This window comes from Anas acuta, chromosome 2 (genome assembly GCF_963932015.1).
Source record: "Anas acuta chromosome 2, bAnaAcu1.1, whole genome shotgun sequence".
Classification (NCBI taxonomy): Eukaryota; Metazoa; Chordata; class Aves; order Anseriformes; family Anatidae; genus Anas; species Anas acuta.
Genome location: NC_088980.1, coordinates 34,997,350 through 35,012,111, shown reverse-complemented (window position 1 = coordinate 35,012,111; position 14,762 = coordinate 34,997,350). Strand labels below are relative to the sequence as shown.

The 14,762-nt window shown below is 40.8% G+C and overlaps 1 protein-coding gene across 3 annotated transcripts; it reads right to left on the bottom strand.

Moving 5' to 3' along the window:
- Positions 1 to 4,372: 4,372 nt before the first annotated feature.
- CBX3 (chromobox 3) lies at positions 4,373 to 14,737 on the bottom strand. Of its 3 annotated transcripts, XM_068674234.1 has the most exons (7): positions 14,595 to 14,719; positions 13,105 to 13,155; positions 12,524 to 12,592; positions 9,090 to 9,232; positions 7,423 to 7,588; positions 5,950 to 6,044; positions 4,373 to 5,016 (listed from the first exon to the last, which is right to left on the bottom strand). In XM_068674234.1, exons 2-7 carry the CDS (start codon positions 13,126 to 13,128, stop codon positions 4,890 to 4,892), a joined length of 624 nt encoding a protein of 207 aa, XP_068530335.1. In that variant the 5' UTR covers positions 13,129 to 13,155; positions 14,595 to 14,719; the 3' UTR covers positions 4,373 to 4,889. The 3 variants fall into 3 exon arrangements, with proteins under 3 accessions (XP_068530335.1, XP_068530336.1, XP_068530337.1); XM_068674235.1 differs by lacking the exon at positions 12,524 to 12,592 and having other exon boundaries at positions 14,595 to 14,715; XM_068674236.1 differs by lacking the exons at positions 12,524 to 12,592; positions 13,105 to 13,155 and having other exon boundaries at positions 14,595 to 14,737.
- Positions 14,738 to 14,762: the final 25 nt, after the last annotated feature.

Here is a 14,762-nt window from a genome sequence, read left to right as displayed (position 1 = left end):
ACCCAGAAGGGCTATCTTTTCACCAGGTAAAAATTCTTTTTGCAGACAGTGCAATGAATGTAAGTATTTGACCACTTACTAAAACCATCATCTAATTAAAAAAAATCATTGCAATAAGTTATTGCATTCTCCAACACCACGCCATCAACACCAGCGTCTTTAGACCTCGGAATATGAGCTCCCAACGGGATGGTGCCATCTGGAGCACTGGGAATCATATCCGATTCTCTCACCAGGTTAATAAATCCCACAGCGCCTTCCAAGGAAGAAAAGCACCCTTCCTTTTTGTATGGGGGTAGATCAATTGCAGGCTCTTTCTCTGAGCCTGCAATTGATCTTTCTTTTTTGCATGTACTGCTTTTAAACTATTGTCCAGGTTTCAGAAAGGACAGAGTTAATTTTCTTCCTAGTAGCTGGTAGGGTGCTACATTTTGGCTTAGGATGAGAAGAGTGCTGATAATATGCTGATGTGTTAATTGTTGCAGAGCAGTGCTTACACCAAGCCAAGGACATTTCAGCTTCTCACTCTGTCCTGCCAACGGGTAGGCTGGGGGTGCAGCAGGAGCTGGGAGGGGACAGACCCAGGACAGCTGACTCAAACTGGCCAAAGGGGTATTCCATACTTTATGGCATCATGCTAAACAATATATAGGGGTGGCTGGCCATGGTGGGGGTGCCGGACTGCTCGGGGCTAGGCTGGGCATTGGTCAGCGGGTGGTGAGCTGACAAGTGATGCATTGTGCACCACTTGTTTTGTACACGTTATTATTCTTAGCACTATTATCATCATTATTGTTATTATTATTATTGTTATTATTATTTTTGTCTTAATAAACTGTCTTTATCTCAACTCACAGGCTTCACTTTCCCGTTTCTCTCCCCCATCCCAGAGAGGGAGGGGGGAGGGTGAGCGAACAGCTGTGTGGTGTTTAGCTGCCGGCTGGGTTAAACCCCAACCACCATCTACCACTTATTTGAAATACGAGCCCAGAATGCTTTGATAGAAGTCCCTGAGATGGATTTTGGAGATGTTTTCCATTTGAACTTCAAAAAGCTCTGATGTTACCCGAGTTGTTGGCTGGAATTGTCCTAACAGCAGCACGAGCATCGTAAAGCTCAAAGCTTCTGCAGCCTCCTCCCAGGTCCCGCTGAGCCACAGGTACCACCAAGCACTTGTGCCTCATGTGCTGCCACATCCGAAGTCTGGGAAAACAGCAAAACACTGTTAAACTGGACGTGCCTGTGAACAGCATACATTTGAGAAAGGTAAAAGCAACTAGTCGGCGTATTCACTCTGCAAAACAAAGCGCTGAGGCACAGCTCCTTGAGCTACCAGCGACACATCTTAATAAACCATCAGAAGTGTGGCTCTGCTTGACCCTACAGAGTTTTGGTGCACTTTGGCTTTTAAGATGTGGTCAGACTGTGCAACAAGATGCTTTGTGGGGGGGAGGCACCTCACAAACTTGGGGGCACCTTAGGGGTCCAGGTTGAGAGGCCTCCCTCAGCAGAGCAGGCACGTCTTCGTGGCATCAGTTACATGCAACAGCTGAGGAAAAGGAGGTGGTGCTTGGTAAAGAGATTCCAAACCAAAAACATCAAAGGTAAGGAAAACGCTGAGGGTGTTGCAGGCAGCTTTTAGAACAGGGAAGGGGGACAATCTATTAGAGCGACAGAGCCTAATTTAGGTGAGTAAATAATAAGATAAATAATAACTTGCAGTTAAACAAAAAATGTTCTGTTTACACTTGAAATTACAGCAACTTACAGTGAGTCCTAAATGGATATAACCCATTAAGGAAACTTCAAGCAGTTTTAGAGAACCGGATCACGAATCCAGAATTATCATGAAACATATAAAATTGGTTTCTGCTGAACTGATAGAATTAACTTGCAATGCTGGTTGCTTATTTTGCATATACTAAAAACATTCATTTTATTCCATTTAGCAGCAGCTCTGCAATTAGTTCGCTAAGGAAAAAACAGTCAAAATGAAGCTTGTGATGTGATCCAAACTGGATCAGCTAATGAAGTGATCCAAATTGGAAAACTGACTGAAGTTAAAATTTCTCAACAAAAAGCAGCGTGGTTGTGTTTAAATCGAGGGTATTTTCTTCACTCAGGGAGAGGGGTAGTATAAGAGCAAAGACAACCAAATACAACTTCCTAGGGAGTGTGGGGGATGCTCTGGGGGTGGGTTGTGGTTGTTTTTTTTTGTTTGTTTGTTTGTTTTGGACAGTAGCATCAACACAGAAGGATCATGAAAAGACAGCCTGAAATCTTTGTTTCGGTATCAGGAAGGACAATGAGCAGAAACCTCCGCACGACTCACTAACTACAGAAGATATTTCATTTATTTAATCAGTTAATTTTAAATTAATAACATTTGATAACGTCTTTTTGCATATGTACCCAGCACATTCAGCATAATTTTACATAACTTGTAACTTTAAAGTGTTGCATTTCATTACCGTCAAAATGCAGTTTGACACAAATTGAGGGGAAATAAAAAGGAAACATACCAGTCAGCATTTCTACCAGCATAATGTAAAAAATTAGATTTCTAAGTGTGTAACAAGCCGTATAGTATTTCAACGTGAATACAATGCATTTTTACGGATAGTCAGAAGGAAGAACCAAATATAATGTAAAAGCTGTACCTAGATGCAAAACCACATTTTAAAGATTACAAATTGTTGAGCATCAACCTTTCAACAAAAACCTTTACGTCTACCACTTACAATAACCAATAAATTGACTTTTTAACCTATATTGATTCAAATCAGCAACTTCTTATGAACTTGATATCCACACTTGAAACAACGTAAAGAAACTGCAAAGTTCAGACAACCAAACACAAACTGCAAAATAACTACCTTGACTCAGAACTGAAAACCACTTCATACTGAAGAAACAGGCAGGAAAATGCATGCTGCTTTAGGATTCTTGTTTAGTCTATTTCTCAGACAACTGGGTAAAAAGAAATGCTTTAAGAATAGAGGCCCCAAAGAATTAAGCCATGAACTCTGTAGAAGACTTGCACATATGACAGATGCAGGGTGATTTGTCAAAGGAAGAAGCAGGAGAAGGTAGCTAAGCAGTGAAATTTATCGTTAACTGGAATAAGGGAACCCCCACATTAACACAAGATAGCAAATTTTTCCCGCAGCCACAGTGACTGAACTGTGCCCAAATTCGGTAAGAAAAAATCTTGATAAGGCAGTTACATATTAAAAAGGTAATTTAGCATCAGTTTAACCACCCGTGTTTAACTGCAATTAAGTGTTTTACAAGTTTTAATTCACTACATAAATGGCTTTTGAAACTACGAGAACAAGTATTTTTAGTCATGATTTATGAAACTATCAAAAGAACATCAAGCATAGATTAAATTCCTTCATTTGCTCCTCAAAATACCACATGAGGGTTTCCAGGAATATTTTTATACATTTTTTTAAAAAAAACTTTCTAAGAAAGCATACTGAGAGAATCTTAACCATCTCTCCTAGGACTCTGCCAGTAGCACATTACATGATCATTTTAGTCAGAACTCTAAAACTAAGAGGAATTCTGAAACGAAGTTGGCCATCGAGATACAAAGAGGCAAAGCTCAAGGCAAACTCTGCCATAGTAATCAGAACAAAAATTAAAGAACAAGCATAGATGAAAGCAAGTGAAAAGAAAAGCAGGAATGACAATTGGAAGAAGAGTAGAAAAAGGCAACTTTCTTCCTCCTGAGTTTCCCACCCCTTACTTGGCCCTTCTGAGGGCATTCCCCAAGAAGCAGTTGATAAACTCATTTTAAAATTCAATCAGAGAGAGCAACAAAGTCTCATTTAAAGTACATGACTTAGAATCTTGATTAAAATATTAAACTTTAAAGGCAGAGGGCTACGTAAGTATTTTCAGGCCACTGCTTGAAGCATAATTTTACCTGAACCATTGCTAGTTATAGTATAGCCCTGTATTAAGACCTGAAATTAGAGCAAAGGCTGATGCTGTCAACAGATCATTATTTTTTCCCCCAATACAACCACAGAGGCCACTTGGCCTTGTGATCAACAGCCATACTCAGGCAGCACGGCTGCTATCTGTGACTTAAACAAGTACCAAAGCACATTCATTTCGCAGCACAAAAAAGTTGGCCCTTCCTGACCGAAAAAAATTATACCCCAGGCATTGTTCACCAAAAATATAGAGAACCACAGCCTGGCACTGGTCTGGTATTGTCATTACAGAATAGCAGTGGGGTAATATTAATCAATCTACCCCCAAAAACAACTTACAGTTAAATACATTACGAATTGAGAGCTTAACATATCAAAAGTTCAGAAATATCATACCGCTTCAAAAGAGTCACAGCCTATCAGTATAAAGGAAGAATATAAAACTATTTTATTGACCACTGTTCACCAGTATTTACAATAAAGTAAACAATATACAGTCTGATAACATTCAAATTACTACAAAGTTAGTTTTCACCTGGTCTTCTTGGGACCAAGTGATCCCAAATACTAAAAAGAATGATTCTACAGGTTTTAAGGGCTAGGTTTGGGTAAAGAAGATACATGCACATCAATAGTATAGAAGACTACAAAACATCTGTGAGTTTGTTTAGACATTCATTATGATTCTGTAATAACTATGGAAGTTTATGAATGTTTTATAAAAGCTTTTACCTAATATGGAGGAAGTAGTAGTATCAAATGCTCTCTCATGATAAATGAAACAAGTTGCAGAAAGCTTTTATTTACTTGCTGTTGATGCAAAACACACTACTTCAAAAAAATATCAAATTTGAATCTTGTTAGAATGTATGCTTCTCACATTGCTAATAAATCAAATTTCAGGTTTTAATATTCATATATATAAAAAAGCAATGCAAACAATTATTGTGCTTCATCTTCTGGGCATGAATGCCAAGTTAGTCGCTCCTCATAAAAAGCGATTACGATCTGAGGACACTTCACGTTAGCTTCTTTGGCCAGCACCAGATCTGCCTCATCAGAGTCTTTCCTGATGTAGAAGAGAGGGGGGTTTAAGAAAACGCATAATTATTAATCCAGTACCTTATTTTCATACCAGGGCACTTTATTTTAACAACAGTGGGTTTCAGGAAGCATACGTATTCAAAGAAACTTAGCAGCTCTTTATGCATCATAAAATTCTGAAGAGTATTGGCTAGAGATCAGTTTTCAGTATTTCTTTCACAACAGCTATCAAGAATTTCCACGCTAATGCCAAGATTTCATAGCCGTATCTTCCTTTCCTTCCCAGGTTTTTCTGTTTTACGGAAAATGCTGTTCAAAGGCAACTGTTCGTACTGTTACGAATTGCAGTACATAATGAAGTAAGTATAACTTTGCTAATTTTATTTTTAAAGCATAATCAAAACTTCAAAGTGAAACGCAGTAGCATCGGTCTTAAGAGGTGCTATTTACATCCAAATTGTATTAAATGTTTATGCAAGTAACTTGCTGCATTTTATACTGCTATTCCTGGTGCTGTCTTGGGGTTACAAAAAAACATTCCAATTTGACATGCTTCAGGCTCCTTTTTAAAGTGTATGCTGATGTTACAAACCAGCTTTGTGCATCTATGCTTGTTGCTTACAATCGGTTATGGAAAAACTAATCAATTACAACTGAACTACACAAAAATATGCTCCTTTTTAATGTTTTCCTTTGTTTTATTCTGACAACTATCCCTGTTTTCCATATTTTCTTTCAAATTTCTACTTCTGTAAAACTGAACCAAGAGAACCTGAAGTCATTTTGGTTCTGGAAGAAAGGGGGAGTAAGTACTGAATGATTGCACAAGTTCTGTTTTTCTACAAACACAAGGTTAATAAGCAGACCACCAGCATCTGGCTGCTGAAATGAAGTTTTCTCACCAGCTAAGTGCCTGCCCTCCTGTAATATGGACCCAAACTATGGATGTAGGACTTACCATTTCATGAGGAACATGAGCTCTCCGCTGCTATCCGTAGCCCCAATTATCCGCTCAGGATCAAGACCCCTCGCAAACCCTCTTGGCTTATCAACCTATTGAGAAGTTAGAAGATCATTATCTAGTTCAAGATCAAATTGTATTTTGGCTTTAGAGCTAGATACATGCATTTGTCTGCATGCATAACAGAACAAAACAAAGCACAGCCTTACATAATTACAAAAGCTATGATTACATATAATAATTGCCTGAAGACGACAATTTCTTTTCCTCATGACTGGTCTTCAGGTCAAATCGTTCAGATGCGGAGTAAGAATAAAGGAATTCTACACCAACATTTCTAGCAGTTATTTCTGAATGCTCAATAGATGAAACAAGCAATCTAAAATTCTTATAGTAGACAAAAAAACAAGGATGGCTACGAAAAGCAACAAAACGGGCAAAGCCAAAATGCAGTCCTGGCAGCGGGAAGAACACATCCTTTTCAGCAGAACAACAGACTTGGGCGCTTGGCTTGGCCTGAGCCAACTGTGCAACTGCACCCACAGGGAATACCTCAACTCCTCTTGGCTCACTGAGATCGCAGCAGTGGTACAGAATATTACGCCTGTTTCCTTTATTATTTTCTCTAGTTTCACAACATCCTTTTTCAGACAGCGACCACTACTGCACTGGGTCAAGCCACACACCTGACTTTAAATACTACAAATAATATTTTGTTTTCTGTATGTCCATATTCCTTCTGATGCCTTTGAATGTCACCTGTTTTTGACAGCACACATCCTACAGCTGTCTTCAGTAAACCACTGATATTGCCAACCAGATCTGATTCAAATTTTTATAGTTTGAAAGTTTAAAGAGGAAAATGGGAAGTTCTGAACACATTTTAATATGTACGTTATTTTGCACCTACTAGCACTAAGCTTACTATGTTCAATCATTTAAACTGTAGGCAAAACCCAGACCTTTACATAAAGGTAAGTTTTCTTCAGCCACCCTTTCTATACCTTCTCCACCATCAAGTCCAGTATAATCTAAATAACTGCTTGGTCTTCACATTTTGCCACCCTTCCACTCACCTATTTAAGCACATACTTCACCATACAGGAGCCAGAACAGAACTTCACCTTGTTCCATTCATGAGCACTTTGCTCCAATACAAACTGACCCACTTCACATTGTTTGTGAACCAGTCTTAAGTATTCAGCAAGTATCAGGGGACAACGTCAGAACTTTTGGTCATATAGAGGAATGGCAAGTGATCATCTTTTACCCACTATTTTGACAGTCTCATTGACCGCTACGTATCATTACAATTTCCAACCACGGTTCCAGACACTGTGCAATTTTTACAGTTTTAAACCCACGTTTGTTTCTAACTCTCAAGTCATAACAGAATTTTGAGGGCAAGGGGTTGGACAGACAGGAAGAGACACAGGAGAAACGAAGCTTAGTGCACAAACATATACTTACAGAATCACGTTTTTTCTTTGATTTACTATCATCGGATTCGCTATCTGACAAAGATTTCCTTTTGGCACCATCTGTTTTTTCTTTTCCAGCTTTCTGAGAGTTCAGAAAAGCTTCAATTAGCTCTGGACAATCTAAGTTTTCTTCAGGTTCCCACGTGTTGTCAGCACTGAAACATACACACATTTATGTAAAACTAGGAAAAGAAGAAAAACACAGCACTAGCCACATGGCTCACCTTAAGCAAGCCACTTTTTTCTCATTACATAAGTCATCTTTCTTAAACCTAAGGATGCCTCTCATCATCTTTCACAACCTTCACGTATGGAACACTTGAAGATGGAAAGAAGTAAGCTCTGCTAGCGTGAAGAATATTTTTGAACTCTTCTTAAACTCAAGGTACAGAATAAGCAGCTCTGTTAAGTCCTGTGATCTTGGTGGGAGCTCAGACATTCAACCCTCAACCTACCCGTCCATTTAAACTGACTCCCTGCCTGGTTTCCCTAAAGACTGTCCATGCAAACCAACTATGCTGTAAGAGCACAAACTAAGACTTGAAGAGAACAAAGAATATCTAGCACCCACTGTAAGTGGTGTAAGTATGTACATCTAACCTTCTCTGTACCAGAAATGCTCTCAAAAGTTGTCTCTGAGCTTAACTCTATCTCCCTTGTTCGGTTGACTACAGAGAGCAAGAGCTCCAGGTCCAGAGCTGGGTATTGAAAATGCTCCAGTATGTACTTTATTATTCTTATTTCTTTATTTAAGTCATCCATGAATGTTCCCTACAACAATGAAGCACTCCATCAGAAGTCCTCACACACAAATACTGACACAGTACTACAGCACGAACAGGATATCTACAAATTATATTCAGTGACTAAAACATACTTCTGCAACTTTAAACCTGACCCCTGCATACCAACACACTGCTGTTTATGCGCTCATCTTCACACAGATCTTAGGCTACAGAATTGCAGAAAGTTGCAATGCAACCACTTTGAGAGATACGCAACAATAAGGGACCTGCACACTTAACTACTTATGTTCAAACGCTAGGTAACAAACATCCAATGCATCCCCTTTTTTCAGCCGGTAAAGCACAGTTGTGCTTACACAAGGTCTGGGAAAGAGCCTGACAGGTACCTTTTGGGTATGTCTAATTAAAGGCAACCATGCCAGAGAATTCCTTTGGTAAATTCACCTAATTCGAGAGAAGTTCAAAGAAGGAAACAATAAGCAAAGTATCTGCCTTGAATGCACCACTTCAGAGCTGCCTACAGTTTAAATCCCTGCAACATTTATTTCTCAGAAACAACACTCATTCCACCCCATGTGTAAGTATACCTATATTACAACAACTGTCACTCTAGCTTACCTTGATAGATATTGACACAGGCTAAATCAAAGAACAACGGCAAAAGAATGATCACTGAAGACTTAGCAGGGACCCTGGAGCATTTTTATGAAGCATGAACACTAGGCTAGATATCTTCTATCTTATTTTCATACTCGACTGCCCCACTTGAATACATGTTTATGGATGTCCTCCCCTTTCCACTCTATAAAACACATCCCGCACCATCCAACCCCCCATCCACGCAGTTATTTCAAACAGATGGTTAGTATTTAGCATTGCATCAGAAAAAAAGTACTGGGGAATGCCTTACTCTGTAAATCCTTTCCATTTCAAGTAGTATTCCACCTTTCCATTCACAACACGTCTGTCCAGGACTTTCTCCACAACAAATTCTTCAGGCTCTGCCTCTTCAACTTTTTTACCTTTGCCATTTTGTTTCTTTCCCATTTTGTGCTACAAAAGAAATTCAGATTGCCATTATTCGTTCTCCTGCTTCACACAGTTACTTCACTGGCCAAATCCAACTTTGGTCAACAAACAGCAAGGAATGGGGTACTTATTCACACTATAGCCAGGAGCTCAGACTCCTTTCACGTTAGTGCATGAGGTCGGGTAACCTGAGCAAGACATGTTAATATTTTGGGTTTTCTTCAGTCGCTTAACGAGATACCCAACACTTAACAGCAGTTCTTATAAAGGTGAAATATTTTTGTCCACACAAAGGGTGCCTCCACTCCCCTTATAAATTTCATTCCCAGAGTGCTACATGCTCGAAATTTTATAAAGCTTCTGTAAGTTAACTCTACGCCTGTGAAAGGGCAGAGGGCAAGAAACAGCGTAAGGCAGAGTAAAGAAAAGTAATAAGGGAATTGTGAAAATGCATAAAACAGAAAGGGGATGCTACTCAAAAAAAAAAGGTGGTTACTACGTTTTCCAAAAAAGGAGAAGCTGATGGGAGCAAAGTTTATGATGTAGTGCTACTATAAACAAGTATTCAATAATGAGTGATAATTATTGAACGGGGTGCATGCTCCAGGATGCATGCTAGGAGCATTCAACTACTGCAGTCCCTCCTCATTCTCAGCCACGCACCGATGTAACTTACATTCAGGTGTCACAAAGGTGCAAAACTTTAAGACAGCTACACTTAAAGTACAGCACTTAACATGTAAATGAAGTTTTGCTAACTTAAAAAACTTTTAAGTGTTTTAAGTTTACATTTGATACTTTAAATAATATTCTTCAAAGTTCTTAAAATAAATATTACATCCACATCATCCTCAAGGCATTCCCAGTTTAATAAGGCACAATTTAATAGTTATAGAAGGACACATTTCAGAATTTCCTTGTTTGTAGTCTTGAAAAGGTTGGAACGGGTCTGTAACATCGCCATATCACATTTCTGGAGCACTAACAGACCAAAAAAAGTTTGGTTGCCATTTTGGATTGCTCCTTATAAGGAAATTGTTAAAATGGCAGCCATAAATTAACGGGAGCATTATTAAGCTCCAAAAAACATATAGTCATGCAGCACCCTAAACGAAAACTACTTCCTCACTAACACACTTCCTACCCATCAGAAGCAAACAAGCAAAAACCATGGATCACTGATGTTTATGGCATTTTCCTAGCCTTCTCTAGAATTAACTTGGGCTAGTTTGCGAATACCGTGAAGCAATTTTGAAACTAATTTTTCGACTTTGCTGAATTTTGTCTTGATGTGGTGAAAGGCAGAAAAAAAATATCAGTTAGGTGCGAAGAAAACTGTCTTCTTTTTGTAAACTGAAGAAGCTGATGCTGTCTTTCCAAAGCCTACTCTTTGTGCTCTTCCTTTTTTTGTAATCAATTTTTCCTCTCCCTCCCCAAAATACCTTTACTCTGATTTGCAACTGAAGGTGCAAACAACAAAGTAAGGCAAGGAAAAGATTCTAGTTTCCTTTTCAAACAGCAATTTTCTGTATACGATTTGTGTGACACTTGTTTTGATTTGGGAGTATAGAAGAGATTATTTAGAACAGACCATGTATTTCCAATCAGATTTTAACTGCCTGCATACTCCAGGTGTATTTTGGAACACAGTATTCATGTCTGAGAAGCGTCAACTCAACCACACTGGCTTTTTTTTTTTTCTTGCCTGCACATGAAAAAAGAACGCAAGACCGAAATTAAATAAAAACATGAATATGCCCAACTCATCTAAGAAGGCTGCTTATTCCGAGAAATTAAAGTATTAAAAAGAGAAATGGGTAGAGATGAGGAAAACAGCAACAAAAAAAGCAGGAAAAAAGTGACACAGACTCACTATAGCATGGCATTATACTAATTACTGGCGATGAAGCAAGCAGGCTACAAGTGGAACATCTCAATCTGTGTTCTCCATTGGACTGAAATTCTCTAATTCCGTGGAATAATATAATAATTTCTAATACTGTTTTCAGCTTCACTCATTCTTGTCGCTTAAATGGTTTGGACCTCTGTATGAAAGTAACCTCTTTATTTCTGAAAACTTTTAAAGACCTTTAAGTATCTGTATAACCTTCCATAGAAGAAAATGAACATTACGGGATCTGCTTTTTTTTCCCCTTGAAGTTCAGTAAGCAAAAGCAATGTCAAAGGTACGTTGCTTTTCATTTTAAATATTAGTGGATTAATTACATCTTCTGAACAGCACTACTTTCTGAAGTGAACCTTCTTGAGCCTTTCCGACCTAGTTAATAATATTTAACTGCAGTGCCTGGAGAAATATTGAACGTTCTTTAAAAATTTTAAGTTCTGAGATTATACAAGCCTATGTAAATCTCAGCTTACAGGCAAGTGCAGCGGCTGACTCTAAAGGTAGAGATGTCCAATAGAGCCCTGAAGGGTCCCTTCTTTAGGGTGACCTGTTTTGAGCCTAATCTTGGGCACTTAACCACTGGATACTCATCTATGGCGCATTTCCCACCCTGCATTCAGAAGCCACCTGTGCCAGATACAGATGATCCGCAGTGGATAATCACACTTTCTTTGAGGGGCAATATGAGAACGCTGACATGACGTTGTGGTGAAGTGTTTCAAGATACAGGAGGTAACAAAATCAGAATTACAGTTCCAGAGCTGAGCTATCCCCTAATATATGTAGGTTTCGCATGAACTACAAAATGAAGCAGAATTAGTTACGGTTCCCATGGGAACCATAACTGATTTTCCTGACCTGTGCGGCAAAACCCTGAACAACATCAAAATATTAAAAATACTGCATTCACGGACTCTTTCCCATCCCTGAGGCACCTCCTCCCTGAGCTGGCTAACCACTACACTTCCTCAAATTAGGGAAAAGCGGGCCATCAATTACTGACACAAAGTTCAGACATTCATCTTGATGAAATCCTTACAGCTGTTTTTTATCATATCATGTAAAGCAAGCACCGTGCTGCACTGTGAAGCCATGAGTTGATGCAAGTTTTTAACGTGCCTCAATCTGGGTCAATTAGCAACCATTTTAGGAAATTTAAGAACAGGCCTTCTGAGCGCATTGCAAGTCAGTTGTTCTGCTACCCAAATGGTAACTTGTGTGTGTGTGCATTCTTCCCTAGCTCCCTGCCTCAACCAACCTTGGATGCATCTCATGCTCTATTTTTTCAGTTCTTTCACACACGTGTATCTATGCATATATACAAAATATCTAGTTAAACGGCAATTACATCAACTTCTGCAACCAATTGCCCTTAAAAGTTCATATTTTAACATCAAGCAAAGCTTTACAGGACTTGAGATCCATGAATGCATCATTAAAGTGGTCCAGGAGGGGTTGGCATCTGATAATCTCTGCTCCTATGAAATTCAAAGAAACTGTTATTTGTTAACAATCATGTAAAAGGGCATCTTAACTACACCACATCATTTCCCAATAGTTATTTTTCTTCTATAAGGACTGCCTTTTCTCAGACAATTAGTTTTTCCTGAATAAACTGGAAGAAATTAAACAAATACATTACTTTCATTTCATTTTTACGTATATGATAAATTACTTGGTATCCTGAAAGGAGGATAAAAAAAAAATCCTTAGTGTTTTCTACTGTAGGACACATGAAATTGTGCAGAGCTTTTTTTTTTTTTTTTTTTGGTCTTTTTCCCAATGTATCTCTGCAGAAATGGCAGATTTGTTAAAGCCAAAGATAAATGTCCTTTCTAGTAGCCTTACTTTCTGGATCTGAAATTTTGGTCAGAACAATGCTGGGGAGGGGAGATGTGGATGTATCTTTTAAATGGAGATGCCAAGTTATAAGTTTGAAGAAAAATATGTTGATTAAATCCTTACATACTTTAGGTGTGCATGAACTTACCAATGTAGTTTTATTGGAGGCCATTTTTATTGCAGACTTGCAGAGCTTTTACTAGAAAAATGCATGACAATTAAAAGGCATGACAATTAAAAGGAAGTTTACATTACTCAAAGAAAGGCATCCCAATACAAGCATGGTCCTTGTTCCAACCCCCAGGTATTCATTGCATATAACATTTCTAACACGGATTAAATCCAGAACAAAAAGTAGATTACTACTTTGTCTGGCATAACCCAGCAACACACTTTTACCTAGCCAGGCTAAATGACACTGACAAAGTGGTACAGATGGTTGAAAAAAAGGCTTTTCCCAAGGCCTACTAAGGCACAGAGATGTTTCTAGGGAAAGGGGGGAGGACCATCAGGGATGCTTATTTCCTTAAACCCAATGGAACAAGAGTTCAGATTCTAGCAGTTAATTAAAACACATGCTTGGATGTGTTAACTGCGAATCTGGGGGGGAGCAGCTACACATCTGCAGTGTAACAGAGTCACCCATCACTCTTAGGCGGGAGTGAGCGCTGATGAACACGTATTTATCTTAATGCAACTGTAACGTTGCCTTCTGAATCTCAGGGTTGCAAGAACCGAGGTCCTACGCCAAAACCAGCTCAGCTACGGTGTGCAGATTTAACCTGGGCAGATTCAACCTGTGTCGGCCACAATCCATCCCCTTTTCCACGGCATTTCTCATCACCGGCCACCTCTTTTCGGCGTGCATTGTGTCCCTGCCCCACTGCCAACTCCTAAACTTGAGATTTCCACGTACGCCTGGGCAAGGCGCAGAGAGAGGAGCCCTCCGAGGCCGGCCAAGCCCCCCGGGCTCCCCGATCCCGCCCCGTTCCCCGCCGGCAGGGCCCGGGGGCGCTGGGAGCGGGGCCCTCCCGGGGCTCGCCGCGTCCCCGTTTGCAAGCAAGGAGAAAAGGCGCGGGGGGGGGGAAAGGAGGGGGAGGAAGAGCCAAGAGCGCTAACGGAGAGGAAAATAAATAAATAACGATTAAAAAAAAAGGGAAATAGTGTGTGTGTGTGTGGTGGTGGGGGGGGGTGCTGCACCCCCCCCCCCGTTCCCCCGGTCCCATCGCACCCCACCCCGCCACGTTTCCCCCGGCCGGAGGCTGCTGGCGGAGGCCGGGCTGCGGAGGCCGCCCCTCGGCGCTGGCGGGCTCCGGCTTTGTCTGCCCGGAGCCCCCCCTTCCTCCTCCTCCTCCTCCTCCTCCTCCTCCTCACCCCCCCAGCTCCTTCCTGCCTCCCCCACGGCACAGCCCGCGGGGCCGCCCCCCTCCCTCTCTCCCTCCTTCCCTCCCTCCCCGAGGCCTGCCGCGGATCCCTCCGAAAAGGGGGGGGAAGAAAAAAAAATAATAAATAAATATAAAATTAAAATTTAAAAAAAAAGGGGGGGAAGAAGCGGGGTTGCCGGCCCCGCGGCGGGGTTTTTTTGGGGGGGGTGGGGGGGAAGGGAAGGGAAGGGGGGGGGAGCTGAAGGATACAGACTTCAATGGTGCTCGGCCGCGCCGCTCCCCCGTCTCCTCGCGGCTCTCGCCCTGCGCGCACTGAGCGGCGGCGGCGGCAGCGACATCCGAGGGGGCTGGGGCGGGGGGCGGGGGGAAGGCGGGGGGGAAGGGAGCAGCGGCAGCAGCAGGAGGAGAGGGAGGAGGAGGA